A 17,082-nucleotide genomic window follows, 5' to 3' on the forward strand; every position below is an offset into this window, starting at 1 on the left:
ATTATTTATTATTCGCATGTCAATATTCAACATTAGCTACAGAGTGACATTATTCAAAATGTCACGTATTTGTTAACATTAGTTGATCCACAATGGACAAAAATTAATTAACAATTACATTCGTATCAACAAAGCTATTATTATTATTATTTAGGTGAATGAATGCTGTAAAAATATATCGATCGTTGTTAGCTAATGCGTAAACTAATGTAAATAAATTGTTGTGCCGAGCAAAGAAACAATTCATCAAAGTGTTTGACACAACGGCGCAGTTAAACTGATGTACTATCTGTTGTTATTATAAGTTGCTTTGGCTAAAAAAAGAGTTTGCTAAATGCTTCAATGTTATGTAAACGTTAACACTGGGCAGCGCATACCGATCTGCGTAAAGTATCGCGAGAGCGATCGGAAAGCAAACGAAACAGTCTGCTGATTCTGCTCTCGCGTTAACGTGATCTCATACGCCAGTCGGTCTGCGCAGTGCCGCGTGGAGTCGAACATGTCCGTAGCAGCCATTTAAAATGTAGCTTCAGCGTGTGACCGACAGAGGTCGCTGAAAAGTAAACGATGGCGTTTTGGTACAGACGTCTTACAAAGTTTACACGTCGGCCATTAGCTGTACGTTGAAAAGAAAGTGAACTTGGTAAACTTCACCTGGATACTTTATGTATATGAATCGAGGATAAAGCTCAAAGACAATCACCTGTCAAGCAAACCATGTGTTTCTGGATTCAAGACATCGCAGGTAAACCGTGTAACTTAAATAGTGGAGTGTGAGAACAGGTGCACGAATCCGGTTCACCTGTCGTGTCGCGTACTTTGTGGTTTTGAAGTCTGTAAACTTTTATTTAAGGACGATTGCAGGTTTCATTTGATGGTTTTGATATTTTTATGTAACTGCTATAAATGTAAACTGTCTCGTTTTGTGAGTTTCGATATGTTGCACGCCGTTTCTGGTTGTCTCTTTATTTTAAATAGTCCAGATAGACTAAACAGATCTCTTGTACTTTAGATGTTAAATGTGATCTAAATATGCCCCGTTTTTAAAGTTTCACACGATGACATTTAATGTTACTTTTAAACTTGATTTAAGGAAACAAAACTTTGTTCCATATGGTGCTTTGTAACTTTGCAATCCACATGTAAGTTAGAGTCATACTTTATGTAGGCTTTATATATACTGTAAGTACATCATAATCAGATAAATACTTATGCATCAAAATATTTGTACAACTTTCCAATCAAAATATATAGTGGTTTTCACAATTTTGCATAGTTACAAAGAAAATATATTATAACAGTAGAGAAAGAAAAGGATATGATACAAAACAGAAAATAGAAAATATTTAAGACACATTCCAAGAATCCAAGCACACCATGGTGTTTCTATGGCACCATGAAAATAGCCTAATTAAAATAAACGAAAATAAAAATGTACACCTTGAATTCACTGTAAAGTACTTTTCTAAATAAAAACAACTGACTAGTTAAGTTGACCTCATGTATCTCTAAATCCACAGGATTTTAACTCAACTTGACAGTCATGTTGAAAAAAGGAGCGATGCAGAAGAACAAGCAGTGGAATGTGAACGGAGCCATGCGCCTGGCGGCCGCGTTTCACTTTCTCCATTCCTGCGGCTCTGGATGTCTCCTTCCCTTCCTCACCCTCTACTTCCGACACCTGGGACTCACCCCGACCATGACCGGACTCATCATGGCGTCCAAGCACCTGCTCGCCCTGGTGTGGCGACCCATCTCCAGTGTCCTCGCCAGGCAATACGACAAGCGGCGGATGGTCATAGTGGGATCTTTAGTCAGTTCAGCATAGGTGGTGTTAATTCTGTTGCTCTTCCCATCTGCAGGACTCAAAGGAGAAAGTGGGCGATGTAATGCAAGTCAGCCAAGTGCCAGCCCTACACAAGATAGAGTTCAATTCACTACGCTGCAAATTTCACCCCAGTTCAATGCGACGGTCTATTCAGTAGACCGTACAGCTGATATGACAGAACAGCCTCGTGAAGATAGCTCTGAATATACTCCAACGCCTGCAAGACCCAACACCACAAGGTCAGTGAGAGGAGTTAGATCGCTGAAGAGGTCTTCACACAAACATGAAGAAAATCCTCGAGCTGAGTTTCTGGGAAGCCTTAAAGTTATGGATGTACAACATCAGATGTTTTTTCTGGTTCTCATAGTGATGGGATTCTGGGAGTTCGCAGCCGCTCCGTTAGAATGGACCGCCGATGATGGACTTTATGAATATTTGGATTTCGTTGACGCTACTGACCGCCACAGAGGCGTTAAGGTTTGGAAACATCTTGGGGCTGCAGTTGGCAGTGCTGGTGTTGGTATTCTTGTAACTAGTTTATATTGTCTCACTGGTACTACGGCAGAGTTTTTTTCATATGCTGTACTCATGTTTCTTACTGTACCTGCAGCTGCCCTTCTGCCACTTTATCTGCGCAAGCGTGAGCGCCCCACTAGAGGTGGCTTTAAAGCACTGCAAGTGATTCATGGAAACTCTCAAGCGCTACTTTGAGCTGTCACCGTCGTCCTCACTGGCATGACAAGCTCAGCCGTGTCAGACTTCCTCCTGTGGCAAATGCAGGACCATGATGCCATGGAGTTCCACATGGGCGTCTCTTTGGCCCTCGCAAACGTAACTCAGGTCGGCTTTACTCCACTAGCAGGGCATCTCGCACGGTTTCTGAAGTACCACGGGTGGGTACTAGTTCTGGCTGTCTTGAGTCTTTCCCTACAGTGTCTTTATTATTCTTTCCTGTGGGGCCCGTGGGCGGTAATCCCCGTTCAGATACTCGCTGGCTTCGGCACCGGCGCACTGTGGTGGTCTGTAGCGTCTCAATGTGAAGACGTTGCCACTCCTGGCACAGAAAAGACAGTCTTAAGGCTGTTTGAGGCCCTGTCACTGGAGCTGGGGGCGGGGCTTGGCAGTCTGACATCGGGGTTTGTTGTGCAAAAGTTCGGGGTCAAAGTACTCTTTCAAGGTACGGCTGTAATTCTGGCTTTGTGGAGCGTGGTGGTTCTCACTCTGCTGAAGTGGAAGATTCCACGGCAGCGCAGGATAAACTACTCACGACTGCTGGCCGACACGAGCGAGATGAGCGAATCCGAGTCGGACCAGGAGAAAGATTGGCTGGAGACGGCATTGGAAGGCTCAAGACAGAATAACAAATGGACGATGGACAAGCCTTAAACAACAGACGAGTGTTTGGCTTAGTGTCTCAGGAGTACATTGGATGTTTACAGAGTGCGGATTAAAAAAGAAAATAAGAGAAAAGACTCCACCGTGTTTTAATGTAATGTTGTCGAGGCTGCTCCAGGGGGCGTATTATTGTTCTCTCATAACATCCATCAGAGATGGAGTTATACCTGTGCAATTTAATTTGTGCCTACAGGAATGCCGATTGGATTACTCCAAACTCATCCAAACTAAATGACATCATACCTGACCAAATCTCTATCTCAGATCATGTTATGTTGTGAGAGGAGCATGTATCACTCCAATACAAGTATACTTGAAAATCCCAAAATCTGGATGATTTTTTTTGTGTGAAGGCATGTTTCACAGGACAGCTGTCTCGTTAAACAGTTGGTGACTAAGAATGAAGTAATCTGGTGGGTTTGCTAACAGTCAGCATGTTCTTATTGTCAAAAAAACGATCACATGAGCAAATATTGGCTACTTTTTCTTATATTTTAAGCTGTAGAGATAAACCATTTCTCTGTAACAGGATCACTTATGTTTTTACCAAAGAAAAGCTACGTGATCCCCAATTTAACCTCAGTTGCCTTTGAGGTTTTTGTATTTTTTTTGCAAGACTGCATTAGAACAGGGAAGTTCTTTATTAAAATAACAAATAATCATATTACTCATAAAAGTTGAAGGCATTGGAAACAGGTTCTCTGCTTTATTAGACGTTAAGTTTTTCTACGTGGAAAAAGATATTGCAAACTTATTTTGGGGTACGTTTAACTGTCTTTGTGACCACAACAAAGTTTGCGAGTTGACAATAATAAAAAAAAGAGATACATGATTTGGGAAATACATGTGTATTATTACAAAATGTTGATTACGTTTGATACGTTAAAATCAAGAACATATGTCGAATGATTTTTGAAGTCGTGGGTCTAGATAGTCTTCCACTGAAGTTTTGCCACCAGAAATGCATTAATTATTTATGGAATGTTTTTTTTTTAATAAATACTTTTTGAGAGTCTATTACTTGTGCGTTTGCTTCTTTTTGCGTATTTGTGTTGATGTATTTTGAACGCGAGGTTTAATTTTAAAATAAAGAATTTAAAAATCATTGTCACTTATGAAAATGTAATTGAAAGGGAATTGTGAAGTTAATGTCAGTTTTCTCTTCACTCACAGGGTGGCGCTTTCAGGTAGGTGGAGATTATTTGTCTCGAGCGTCACATGAATGTTTGACACGCAGCAGGTGCAGACGCATCACTGTAGGGATGGAGTTAAAACCTTGTAGCGTCAGTCAAACAGCGGATTGATTCACGAACGTTTGATTTCATATAAACTTGAAGTGTGTAGTGAGCTTTAAAGGATGGAGAGAAGTGGAAGCACAGGCACAGCTAAACAGTACGGATCTCTGAATCAGATTGAGCCCTGCGGGCACGCGCTCAAACAAGGTAACAGTAATATAACCAACACGCAAAACTCATCCACCGCTGCCTGTTTGACAATGCATGTGTGTTTTTAGATTTTGTGCTTAGAAACGCGACAGACGCATGGGGTAAGAAACTTTATCTTTAACGTAGAAATTGAAGTTATATGGCGCTGTGATCTGTAGTTTAAAAAACAAAATGCGCATTATGTAAAGAGTTCCTTTGAAATCATTCGGTGTATTGCGAGCTTTAACCGAAACGAGCATTTGTGATCTTATGTGACACAGTAATTGTTTAAAACATATTATTTGATGTCACATAATGAATATTACATGTGTAGTCGTTTGCATGAAAATTAGGTAGCCGAATATGCAAAGATCAGAGACATGCGTTAATATGACTGAACGTGGTTTTGCATGTGATCTCATTAATGTTGTTGCCTCAGGGATCAATATTCGCTCATTTTCTCTTTTTTTATAGCCTATTATTACACGGCTCATTTGAATGCTTGATTCTGATTGGCCAGTCGCGACATTCTAAGGGTTGTTATTTTCAAATAACAACCGCTCAAAACTAATAACACTCTGTAACCCGGATGCTGCAAGTCATTTTGAGAGGGGAAGTTTAATATTACACAAAATTAATTATAAATAACATATAAGACATTATATTTACAAATGATTAAACCAATTTGCCTGTTCGTGACGTTTGAACGTCGTTTCTTACTTTAAAACCGAAACTAAACGGCTTTCCCTCGCGGAAGGTCTGCATTCGGTAAAAATGAGCTAATAAAATATTTCAAATTCACATGTTATGTACAGTTTTTTTCTCATGTGGCAAGTAGCCGTGTAATAAGCGGGATAATGTACACGCAGCCGGATGTTATCGCGAAATAAGCTCCGATCACGACCCGACGCGAAGCCAACGATATACAATAATGCTCTTACGACAATTAACTGGTTGAACAAAAGTTTATTTTGTTTATACAAAACCATAAACCATATAGTTTAATCAAAATAATTTTTTAGTTAAACTACAAATATTATCAATCTGCAAAAAACTAACTATATATTACTTTTACTATAATAATGGGTATTTTGTTCTCAGTATGAGGTACTTCTTACTAAAACCATTAAAAAATGCATTGCAAGGGACATCATTTACTCACCCGATATTAGATATTATTTGGAAGAATGCTTGCAACCAAACAGTTCTTGGCCACCTTTGACTACCAGGATAAATTACAATAGTTTTCAAAAATGCCCCAGAACGGTTTGCTTTCCTTCTTCAAAATATCTTCTTTTGTGTTTGTGTAGAACAAAGAAATTTACACAGATTTGCAACAACTCGAGGGTGAAGACTGAATTTAAAATTTGGGTTGAATTGTTCCTTTAAATTAATCCCTACAACGCCTACAATGTGCATTGGACAGTAAGTGGTATTCTAAATGATGGTATTCTAAGTAAACTAAAAATATACCATGGTTTCACTACACTTTTATAGTAAAACCATGGTTAATTTACTCACATGTTTGAAATTGAATCTTCTACTTACCAGTTTGGTTAAAGCAACATGTTTATACAGGGTGTGTTCAGTTTATTTAGAATTAACAGAAGACAGTGAGACTTTGAGATTAAAAGCGACCCATCCCGGTCCTTCCAGATTCGACAGACTTTAGTTGTTCATCTAATCTACTGTACCGAAGAACGACTATAATCTGTAATGAACATGGGTTTTAATGACATGGAGCTTATAAATGAATGTCTGCATATGATTAGTTTAGTAGTATTAGAAGTCTTTGACATCATCAGCATCACACATGAAGCGTGAGATCCTGACATGCCACCCAAGTCGAGCCGATCAAATTTGAAAAAATGACAAGCTGATGATGTGGCATGAGTTTCAACAGAGTTTAGAGATTCTCTTCCTGTCTGTATTTCATAAAGAAACAATGTCTCTTTGCCACAGAAACAGTATTTGTAGAAATTCAAATAAAAAATGTACTCGCTTTAGAAAAACTGCCTTAAACAGGAAAAACAGAGAATTACAGCTTCAATCCTGTTCAATCTAAAATATTTGAGAATGCACACAAAAAGCTCTTGAAAGGAAGCTTTGATGGAGGTTTTTTATGTCTGAATAAACTCCAGCCTAATGAAGTTACTAGTTTTCGTTGATTGTCACTCACAGGTGGGGAAACTATATAATGCGTGATGATGCTATGAATAACTGTTCTGTCATTTTATCGTTATATATATCGAACGATTTGGTGAAACACTAAAACAGGATCATGCTATTAAAATCGTCATAGAAACATTCAGGTTCATTAACTGGAATAATTTGCTTCCTCACATATTCAGCAGCAAACTGCCGTGCGATCGGTTTAATCCGAGCGCGGTGCTCGAGGGAGGTCATGAGCTTTTCATACAAAGTGAGCGAGCAAATTGAAACTGTCTTTGTGATTGGCCGCTCTCTGTGTGACACAACAGAGTATCTCAACAAACTGAATAAGAGAAGTCAGAGGCGAGTAATAAACCTTTCAGTTGAATCTGCAGTTATAAGAGTCTCAGTTTCGTGTACTGCTGAAGTTGAACAAAGTTCTGTAAGCAGCTTCTTGGTGAATGTTAAAAGAATGAACGCTTTTGGGCTTCTTTACAAGCTGGAAGATGTAGCAAAGAGGCCGTGAGTTTTGCTTAATCGAAGCTTAAAAATATGAAGAGACCTGAAGGCCAGTCGCTTGCAGGCACTTCTCATTAAATCTGACGGATCTTGAAAGAATCTGAGGAAACGTGTAAGAAAAACTTGTGCAAATAGCAATTACCGCAACAAAGCAATGACATTAACGGTCAGCAGATGTCAAAATAAATATGGGTTTTAAAAAATGCTGTTTTTAGCCGTCTATGGGGTTTTGCTGGATAACAAGGCCGGGCTACACAGTGGGTGCTCAGACGAGAGAGACGTGTGGCTCTAAAGGGATACTTCCGTCATCTCTCGAATGCGTATGAACTAGAGGCTTGTTTTTCTGGCAAAGGACGGTGACGAAAGCTTCCGCCAGAGTAGACGCTATCCTATTGGAACGAAACGAAAAATGCAGCGTTCATCACAGGAAGTGACGTGATCTGCCGGAAAAACAAGCCTATAGTTCACGCGCATTCGAGAGATGACTGAAGCTAGACATCAACGTTAATGACGTTGTCAATATGGATATTTCTCTTAAACAAACGCATCAATTCGCTTCAGAAGACCTTTGTTAGGACCACGGAGCCACGTCGAGCCGTTCTTAGATCGATGAATGCACTTTTTGGAGCTTCAAAAAGTCAACACCCATTCACTCCCATTCTACCGCTTGGAAGTAAAAGGATACGTGGTATTATAACTCCGACTGCATTATTCTTCAAGAAGAAAACCCATATTCAGTTAGGATGCCTTGAGGATGAGTGAAACATGGGGACATTTTTATTTGGTAGTAAAGTATCCCTTTAAATTATACGCGAAGTTTGCTGATTGGTTAAAATGAATCTTCGCTACTCATGAGGATTGAACATGACTGACAGGACAAATTAGCAAGTTTGGGAACGTAAAGTATAACTCAGAAAAGTGTTAAACGACATGCTTCTATTTTCTGGCATAAATCTTCATGCCAGGGCAACATCAGTCATGCCACTTTTTGAATTTTTTTTCTTTTTTAGATACCTTTTTTCTGTCAGACCTGCAGTGTTGTTTTAACACAGGTATCATCTGAGCTTCATTGTGGCAAGCAGACACAAGGGAGAATTACACGGTCAGGAAACATTCGGGCAGACAGCGATGACTCACACATCACACACACAGAGACTCGTATACCACACGTACTTAACTTTATGTGTGTGTGCACTGGCCAGATCACACCAGGGTGTCCCATAATCCTCGTCTTGATTAATTGCCCCCGTTCAGCATCCTGTTTTGCTCTCCCCTGGTGTTGTGGATGCTGTTTGTTTAGACAACTGTTCTCACTGACTGTCAGGCAATTAAAAGCCAATATCTGTTTATCGCTGGGAGGTGAGTCATCGCTTACATCGGTTTCATGGAGAGAGAGAGAGAGAGAGAGAGAGAGAGATTCAAGTCAAGAGCTTGATACATAAAGAATATACCTTATATAGTGCTTTACTGTTTTTCTGTTGTTAATGGATTGTCAATGATTATCAATTAAAGTCACCATTAAAATAAAATCTTATTCTTATTTTTTTATGGAATGTTTTTTGTAAATGATTTAACGGCGCAGCAAGAACCGACAGGTGGATGATATCACATTACCGCGAGAGAGATTCAAAAGCGTATGGAGCAGCCGGCTCTCTCGCAGTAATGTGATGTCATCCGCGTGTCCGTTCTTGCAGCGCCGCATAGAATCTTAACACACCTGTTCACATCTTTCTCCATTTTGCTAGCAACTTTCCTCAATTCAGAAGCCGTTTTACTCGGATAGGGGAAAAATTATAACTGTTTTCTTTTTTTTCTTAAATTATAAAAGTTTCTTTTCATGGGGACTTTAATGACAGTTAGTTATTAATATAATTAACATACTGTATAAATGTTTTTTACTTCAGTATAGTCAACTAATATTTTGCTGACCTTTTGGTGAGGAAATTCATTTACAATCAAATATATTTTAAGATATTGTATATATAGTCCCCTTATATCATGATAATTATATAATTAAAAGTAATTATAAAAATGGGAAATTTGACTTTAAAAAAAAATGTCTTTAAAGTATTCAAAACAATAAAATTAATGTCATTTTTTTGCCTGTTTGATCTGGGAAAAAGTGATTGTGTGCGTCAATACAACAATTAACACATAAACACCAGCAACAATCTATACACATTTACATAATCTGTATACTTTTGTTGTTATACAGTAGCGTTAAAATGATAGTTCACCCAAGAAGAAATATTCTCTCATCATTTACTTGCCATCTTGTCATTTCAAACCTTCTTCAAAATAGCTTCTTTTGTGTTCCGCGGAAGGAAGGAAGTCACACGGGTTTTGGGCACAGGTTTCACAGGCAGGGGAACAAGTACAGAATAATCTGTTTTCTTTACTAAATTCTTATGTAATGTCATTTTGGCTTGTTTGTTTTGCGCCAAATGAATCTTAACAAGAATCCTTTGAGCATGACTGTTTAAGGGCCAACCCCATTGTTTTGAAATCCAGTATGTGAGAAAAACCAACATCACAGGTTGTTGCCATAGAGACAGAACTTAGTTTATGAGGCATTGCAGTTGTTGAACGCACCATAGGAAAAGTCAAATGAGTCATCGGAGGATATGCGCTCGCTTTTTAGGGAGATTGAAAGTCTTGAGGATGCAAATAAAATATGATCACTTTTACATATGTGCTCACAAATACACTCTTCAAAATCATTTACTCGTTTAGTATAAGATAAATGATTGATCAAATATGATGTTTGTTTCGCCCAACTTGGACAATATGATTTTGTCTGCATGCTTACTGCACACCGTTTCTTCGCGATTACAGAAACTGACGATGAATATTCATGAACAACCGTGAGGCAGACTCTGTGGATTTATCTTTACGCATCAACATAAGGATTAGATTAAGGCTATGGGCCTCTATTAAAGAGATAGTTCAACCCAAAAAATGACATTTCTTTCATCATTTACTCACCCTCATGTCATTTCAAGCCTGTATGACTTTCTTCTTCTGCAGAACACAAAAGAAGATATTTTGAAGAATGTACAACATTGACACCCATTGACTTCTATGATGACAAAACCACTGAAACATTTCTCAAAATACTAAAAAAAAACACAGTAAAGCATAAACGCCTCGTAAACATTTTACGAAAAACCAATGAGCACTAAAACTAGCAAAGGATACTACTGTCAGCGGGTAAGTCGCAGAACATTTCTCACCCACCCTCAGATTTATACAGAGTTCAAGAATAATCACACAAGCCCAATTAACAGAGTGATGACTACAGAGGACACATGCTGCACGAGCGTCACAGATCTCGCTGCTTTCTGCTCAGACCACCGGTGAAATGTGACTTGTGCTTGTTAGCTGAATCCAGATAAGAGAAACCCTGCTTCTCTTGTGTGGTGATGTTATTATTTTTATCTGCAAGGGGTGGACAACAAACTGGATAATGATACAATGTATAAAAAAGATCTCATAGAATCCATGATGCAAACTAACTAATGATTTTGATTTCACTGGTTGACATTGCATTCGCATGCTAAAGCATGTATGTTGTGTTAAAATACTTCTGTCCCTGTTTAACTGTAAGTCCTGTCCTGTACATTGCGGTTTTAAAAATTGTATACATTATATTATGTGGTTACGTACGTCAGAAATGAACCTTGAAAGTTGTCTGGTCACAGCTGAAGAAGATGTGGTGTCCATGGCTGATTCCACCATCACAGTGGAGGACATTGAGGGGGAGCTGTTTAAAATCGAGAGGATAAAAGATGTCCTGGTCCGGAAGGAGTCCGAGCTCAGATATATGTGAGTCAAGTTTTGTTCTGATATCTAATTCAACATCAGTTTCAACATTAATTCAAAATCAGCTTTGTTTATTGAGCGCTAATAAAAACTCCCCAAAACACTACAGTTACTAAGCAGCAGAACGCAGATTGAAAATTCTGTAATTTTGCACTTAAATTCTGACTTGAATCCTTTTTTGGGGCAATTTGACACAATGGCTTCAACAGCTTAGAGGACTGTGTATTTTTAATAAGATAAAAAACAGATTTATGAGACCTTGGAATGAGAACGAAACGTTTATAATTCCTCGTGTTCTTTTTTTATTTCCTCTCTTATTTGTCAGGATGGACGACATCCAGTTGTGTAAGGAGATCACTAGACTCAAAAAGGAACTTCAGAAACTGGTTTCAATCCCAGGTACGCTTTCAACTGGACAGTGTACAAACGTAATATGTTATACAGCCGCGGATGAAATTATGAAACCATTCCAAATGTTCCTTTAATCCACCTTTCTAGATGTATTGTGGTCATTCCAGTCCAGTGTCTGTTGACTTTCAATAAAAACAAACCTTAGGAGTGACAAAGTCACCCAACAGCAACGTGAAATACTGACAACATGACAAGACACATGAAAACTGTGATAAACATCTTTTTTAAATCTTTTTATAAATAAATGTAAAAATATGACTGTTGTACTGCTTTAAAATGAATATGAACTTGTTTTCTTTGCAGTGTTGGAGGTGTGAAAAAACACAGAGCATCTTTTCTGTCATTCTCACCTGTTTCTCCGGTTTACATTTCCTTCAAATAATTGCAATATTTGATTTGAAATTTGGGAGAAATATTGTTAGTAGTTTACAGAATGAAACAAAAATGACCATTTTACCTAAACACATGCCTATAGTAAATCCAGAAAAACTGAAGATAATTTTGAAATGGTCTTTTAATTTTTCCCCGGCTGTATGTTATTTTGCTCTTCCTGAATTCCTACAATCTACAAGATGATTTTTACTTTCGTTAGAATCAAGAAAAAGCCAATGCATTAATATTGTGCAATTTTCAAAGGTCTTTTCTCTTCAATAGCATCAGTCACACTTTTTCATGTTAGCCTTTCTTCACATATGCTTGTGAAATAACTCACTATAGGTCTCCTGTTTCCAAGGAGATGTGAGAGTGAAGCGTACACCGAGTTTTGTTTACTGCTAAGATTTCCAAGCGCGTATTACAAGCTTGTACGCATAAGAAAGTGTTTTTTCCCAAAACTATAGATGATATCAGTCGCATATCTCTGCTGGTGATAGTCAAAAACCTCCATTTCCATTCGGATCATTTAGGCATTTGAATTTTTAATATATTTTGTTATTAGGTGATTTGATGGCTTTACATATTTAAGATTGTATGCGATTGAAGTGGAATTTACACTGCTAAGCTCTGAAAGAGATCATACTCGCATTACGTAAATCTTCCCCTCCAGGTTTGTGTTTATTCAAATCTGATTTGTCAAATAGCATCTCACTACTAGTGGCGGTGAGAAACACAGTGATGTTTGATGTTTTCCAAAACCGAACTGTTTAAATGAAGACTTCATTTTATAACCATTTATGTCACAGACAAAGACAAGTCCAATGAGGACCGACAGCGCGAGGAAGACCTGCTTCAGCAGATCCAGAAGCTGGTGGAGACGCGAGACTTTCTGGTGGATGACCTGGAGTTCGAGAGACTGAGGTCAGTCCTGCTGAGGCGCCCGAGCTTCTGTTCGGCCTTCAGAGACAGAAACATCAACGGCAACCTTGATCGGCGGCCAGCATGCGTGACTGTCAGACCCAAGAATGTGTTTCTGTGCCTCTTGCGGCTGTTCTCTCATCTGTGAAGACGCTGCAATCCAATTGCCATCCCCTTGAAGCCAATAATCCACCCTTCAACACGGCCATCTCTCGCACACACACACATTTCGAGAAATGAGCAAGGCAGGCAAGAACGACAGAAAAGAGAGAGAGATGATTTTTTCAGATGTGAAGTGGGCTTATTGCCATCTGCCAGGACCTCACGACTTTGAAGTGCGCGTGTGAGTAATAGTGAGTGACGCACGCATGTGAACCCAATGGGAATGAAGTCCTCGCGCTTTATTCATGAGATAAATCACAAGTGGCCATTACACGGATGGGTTGTAAGAGAGAGATCGGCAGCCGAAATCCGACAGACGTCAAAGAGTTCACATTTTGTGATGTGAAAACGATGTGCGGAGAGAATAATTGATTGTTTGGTGTTTGAATGTGACAAGATGGGGTGAAAGCTCAGTGCTTTTTATAATAAGTGTTTGTGTCGGCTGTGTTGTGGCAAGCTGCCAGCGGAACGAGAATGTAGAAACACTTAAAGATTTCTGTGATAGGGATAGAAAATTTCCTTTGTGGAAATGGATCGTTCCCATCATGTTAAAAAAACATGCATGTACAGTATGTGTGTGTGTGTGTTTTAGATCAATGCCATGTGATGCCTGTTATTGTGTATCCACACAGAGAGAGAGAGGAAGATAAAGAGATGGCAGATTTCCTGCAGGCCAAATTTCCCAACAGGTGCAGCATGAAACGTAAGTGTGTGTATGTGTGTGTGTGTGTGTGTGTGTGTGTGTGTAGACATGTTTTTCTATCCCAGTGGGGATATAAATGCACACCTGATTGCACACCAACTCATGGGGACTCATGTCACCGTGGGGACCAAAATTGAGGTCCCCATGGGCAAAAAAGCTTATAAATCGTACAGAACGATATTTTTTTAAATCTAAAAATGCAAACAGTTTTCTATGATCTTTAGGTTTAGGGGTAGGGGATAAAATATACAGTTTGTACAGTATAAAAAACATTACGCCTATGGACTGTCCCCATGGAGATGTTTTGTTTTCTTTCAGTACTGCTCTTCAAAACTAATTAGCAAATTTAGACCCGGAATAAATTGTCAAGTATGTGAATGTGATTTAAAACGAATGCCATCGAATATAAAGCAAAACCTTTCAAATCTTCAGATTTTGCTGTTTAAATTAATTTCGCCTAAAAACTGACAATATTGTCCAAGATCATTTTCATTTGGTATAATTTGATATGGTTAAATTCAGAATACTTCCGTTCTGTTTAATTAAATTTAATTTTATTGCATTTTGGTAAACTTCAGATTCTTGTGAATCTAAATGGATCGTTCACCCAAAAATGAATATTCTTCATTTATTCTCCTTAATGTCATTACAAACCTGTATGAGTTTCTTTCTCATGCAGAACACAAAAGAAGATATTTAGAAGAACATGGGTACACTGTAAAAAAAAACCTGCAATTTTACAGAATTACGTTATTTTTCATATATAATGTCCCTAAAACTGTAATTTACAGTTTTTTACAGATTTCTTTTTGAAATACGGTCAAAAGATGTCAAATTACAGAAAAAGACTGAAAAAAGGAAATACATGAAATTTTACAGTAAATTTTTGTTTTTTTATGTGATTTTTTTTACAGTCTACTTTTAAAATATGGTCAAAAAATGCCAAATTACAAAAAAAGACTACAAATTTACAAGGAAATACATGAAATTTTACAGTAAATGTGTGTTTTTTATGTGATTTTTTTACAGTCTACTTTTAAAATACGGTCAAAAAATGCCAAATTACAAAAAAAGACTGCAAATTTACAAGGAAATACATGAAATTTTACAGTAAATTTGTGTTTTTTTATGTGATTTTTTTACAGTCTACTTTTAAAATACGGTCAAAAATGCCAAATTACAAAAAAGACTGCAAATTTACAAGGAAAACTGCAAAAACATGTCATTTTACAGGGGAAAACTGTTATTTTATGGTATATTTCTGGCGCCCCAGCTGCCGGAAAATGTCCTTTTTTTACAGTCAACCCTGGCCCCCATTGACTTCCATTGTATGAACACAAAACCACTGAGACATTTCTCAAAATATCTTCTTCTGTGTTACACAGAAAATAAAGTCACATACAGGTTTTAAACCACATGCGGCTGAACAAATGATGACAAAATTCATATTTTCTGGGTGAATTTTTCCTTTACGTGAACTCAAATATTCTATTCCAAAACAGCTAATCCCTGAACTGGCAACTAAAGACTCCTAAAATGGATTCAACCAGTTTTCTGATAAGAATGCACCTCTAATGCTTGACAGTTTTCAGTGAAGCCGCGAATGATTCAGAGGTCACTGCATCTCTCTCTTCTCTCTCTCCGTCAGGTCACACTAAGGACAAGAGAATGACGTCCAGGGCTCAGCAAACCTCATCTCCTTTCGTGACCAAGACGGGCGTCACACTGCTGAAAGAATGCTGCGGTTTCACCTGCTCCATCATGTAGATTAACATTAGCCAGCGGGAATGTTGCAGTGTTGAGCGGCATGTAAACCAGCCCTTAGCCCGGTGATACATCACAATATTTTCATGCACGCTTTTCACATTGAGTATTATAACAGACTGCAGTGCATGACTGACCAGCGGATGTGCATATTATGAAAAATAATATCTTATGGAAGAATCAATCCGAATGAAGTTTTATCAGTGTAATGAGGTGACACTCTGTGTCCATTTCAACAATTAAGAATGAAGAAGGCTTAAAGCAAAAGACTAACCTTAGGCTAAACTCCTCTGAGATGTTGTTAAGCTGTAGCTCATGCTTTTATGATATTCTGTTATAATATTGCATCAGCTGTCGAACCACAATGAATGTCACCACGAATACGTCACGTTGTCCTTGGTTGTTCATGCGAAGTTGAACAACAGTTTCAAATGCAGACTCACTTTAGACAACGAGTGTAGGTGTGTGCACATAAAAGAGAGAGAGAGAGAGAGATGGGAGATGGGAGGTAAAGCGAGAGAGAAAGTCATATTTTGGATCACTTGGGACACCAAGTACATTAAACTGTGTTTAAAAGAGAATATACAATCAATTTAATTTATGCATTTAAAGTTGTGGATGTAAACAAGCTCATCTGAATCTCCTGTCATGTTTTGCATTGTCAAGAGTCTGTAAAATAAGTAAAATATAGAAAATGTTAATGACTATAACAGTACGGGGACTGCCAAAAACAGTTGAGTTTACTTCAGATCTTTCAAGTTATCTTCTCCTGTGGCGCTGCTCAGTTTTGACAAAATATGACTGTAGATTGAAAACACAAACACTATTTATAAAAGTTTATTTTATAATAGGCCTATATCTTTCATCACTGTTATGTGTGGTTGGTTCTAGTATAACGTACAAATGATATATTTGTGATGCCTTATCTTTGAGATTATTTTAACTAAGCAGTGGTTATTTAAAGCAAGAAAATATATATTTTATCTTAAAACGATTGATAAGAAATCAAAACTGTGGTGAGAAACGTGTATTAATAAGTTCAAAATATGCATACTGTACATGGGCTTCAATATACTGAACATGTATTATGTGATTTGATTGTGCAGAATTATATTTGTGCGAATGCTTCTGTTGTGGTTATAGATTTTCATGCATCTAAATGATATTTTTCCACCAATTAATGTAAATAAACTGAATGAACCAATGTTTCACTTTATTTTAGTGCACAGAAGACACCAGATTCTCTAGAATTATAATAATGATGTTTATATTTAATAAAGCGCTCTGGGTTATCTCAATGTAACAGCTGACTTTAGGAAGCGTTTTGTTGGTTCTAAAATCTCCTTGTCTGGTAATAATAAATGCGACTGTGCCGATGAGACCTAGCAATAGTTTGACATTTTCATACCCTTATAGCAGATTATATTGCGTGGACATTCGACCTTGTTTTGAGGCTATCTCGAGATTATTCCAGCAGATCTGAATGCTAGGCAATTTTCTATCAACACTGAGTAAAATGAGTATTCAGTACTTATATGACAGCATGCTGATTTTACACTGCCAAAGCCATTGGGTTTGTATACTTGGGCCTTTATAAATGACTTAATTTA

General features: G+C 38.0%; 2 protein-coding genes across 2 annotated transcripts; both read left to right on the forward strand.

Annotated features, from left to right (window-relative positions):
• Window positions 1-571: 571 nt before the first annotated feature.
• On the forward strand, window positions 572-4,230 carry mfsd6l (major facilitator superfamily domain containing 6-like). The gene is given in 2 exon segments (XM_057346280.1): window positions 572-745; window positions 1,521-4,230. A coding segment is annotated over 1 exon segment (1,671 nt). The 5' UTR covers window positions 572-745; window positions 1,521-1,543; the 3' UTR covers window positions 3,215-4,230.
• A 202-nt stretch (window positions 4,231-4,432) lies between these two features.
• On the forward strand, window positions 4,433-16,739 carry zgc:171844 (uncharacterized protein LOC100151763 homolog). The gene is made up of 6 exons (XM_057346175.1): window positions 4,433-4,665; window positions 11,019-11,142; window positions 11,465-11,538; window positions 12,732-12,846; window positions 13,638-13,708; window positions 15,357-16,739. Exons 1-6 carry the CDS (start codon window positions 4,581-4,583, stop codon window positions 15,473-15,475), a joined length of 588 nt encoding a protein of 195 aa, XP_057202158.1. The 5' UTR covers window positions 4,433-4,580; the 3' UTR covers window positions 15,476-16,739.
• The last annotated feature ends 343 nt before the right edge of the window (window positions 16,740-17,082 follow it).

This window comes from Triplophysa rosa, linkage group LG11 (genome assembly GCF_024868665.1).
Source record: "Triplophysa rosa linkage group LG11, Trosa_1v2, whole genome shotgun sequence".
Lineage (NCBI taxonomy): Eukaryota > Metazoa > Chordata > Actinopteri > Cypriniformes > Nemacheilidae > Triplophysa > Triplophysa rosa.

What these genes read in the sequence shown, in the direction of transcription:
- zgc:171844 (XM_057346175.1), top strand. Translation starts at nt 4,581, where the DNA reads ATGGAGAGAAGTGGAAGCACAGGCACAGCTAAACAGTACGGATCTCTG. An exon ending in GAAACTGGTTTCAATCCCAG is followed by an intron (nt 11,539 to 12,731) that starts GTACGCTTTCAA and finishes TTTATGTCACAG; the next exon opens with ACAAAGACAAGTCCAATGAG. An exon ending in CTGGAGTTCGAGAGACTGAG is followed by an intron (nt 12,847 to 13,637) that starts GTCAGTCCTGCT and finishes GTATCCACACAG; the next exon opens with AGAGAGAGAGGAAGATAAAG.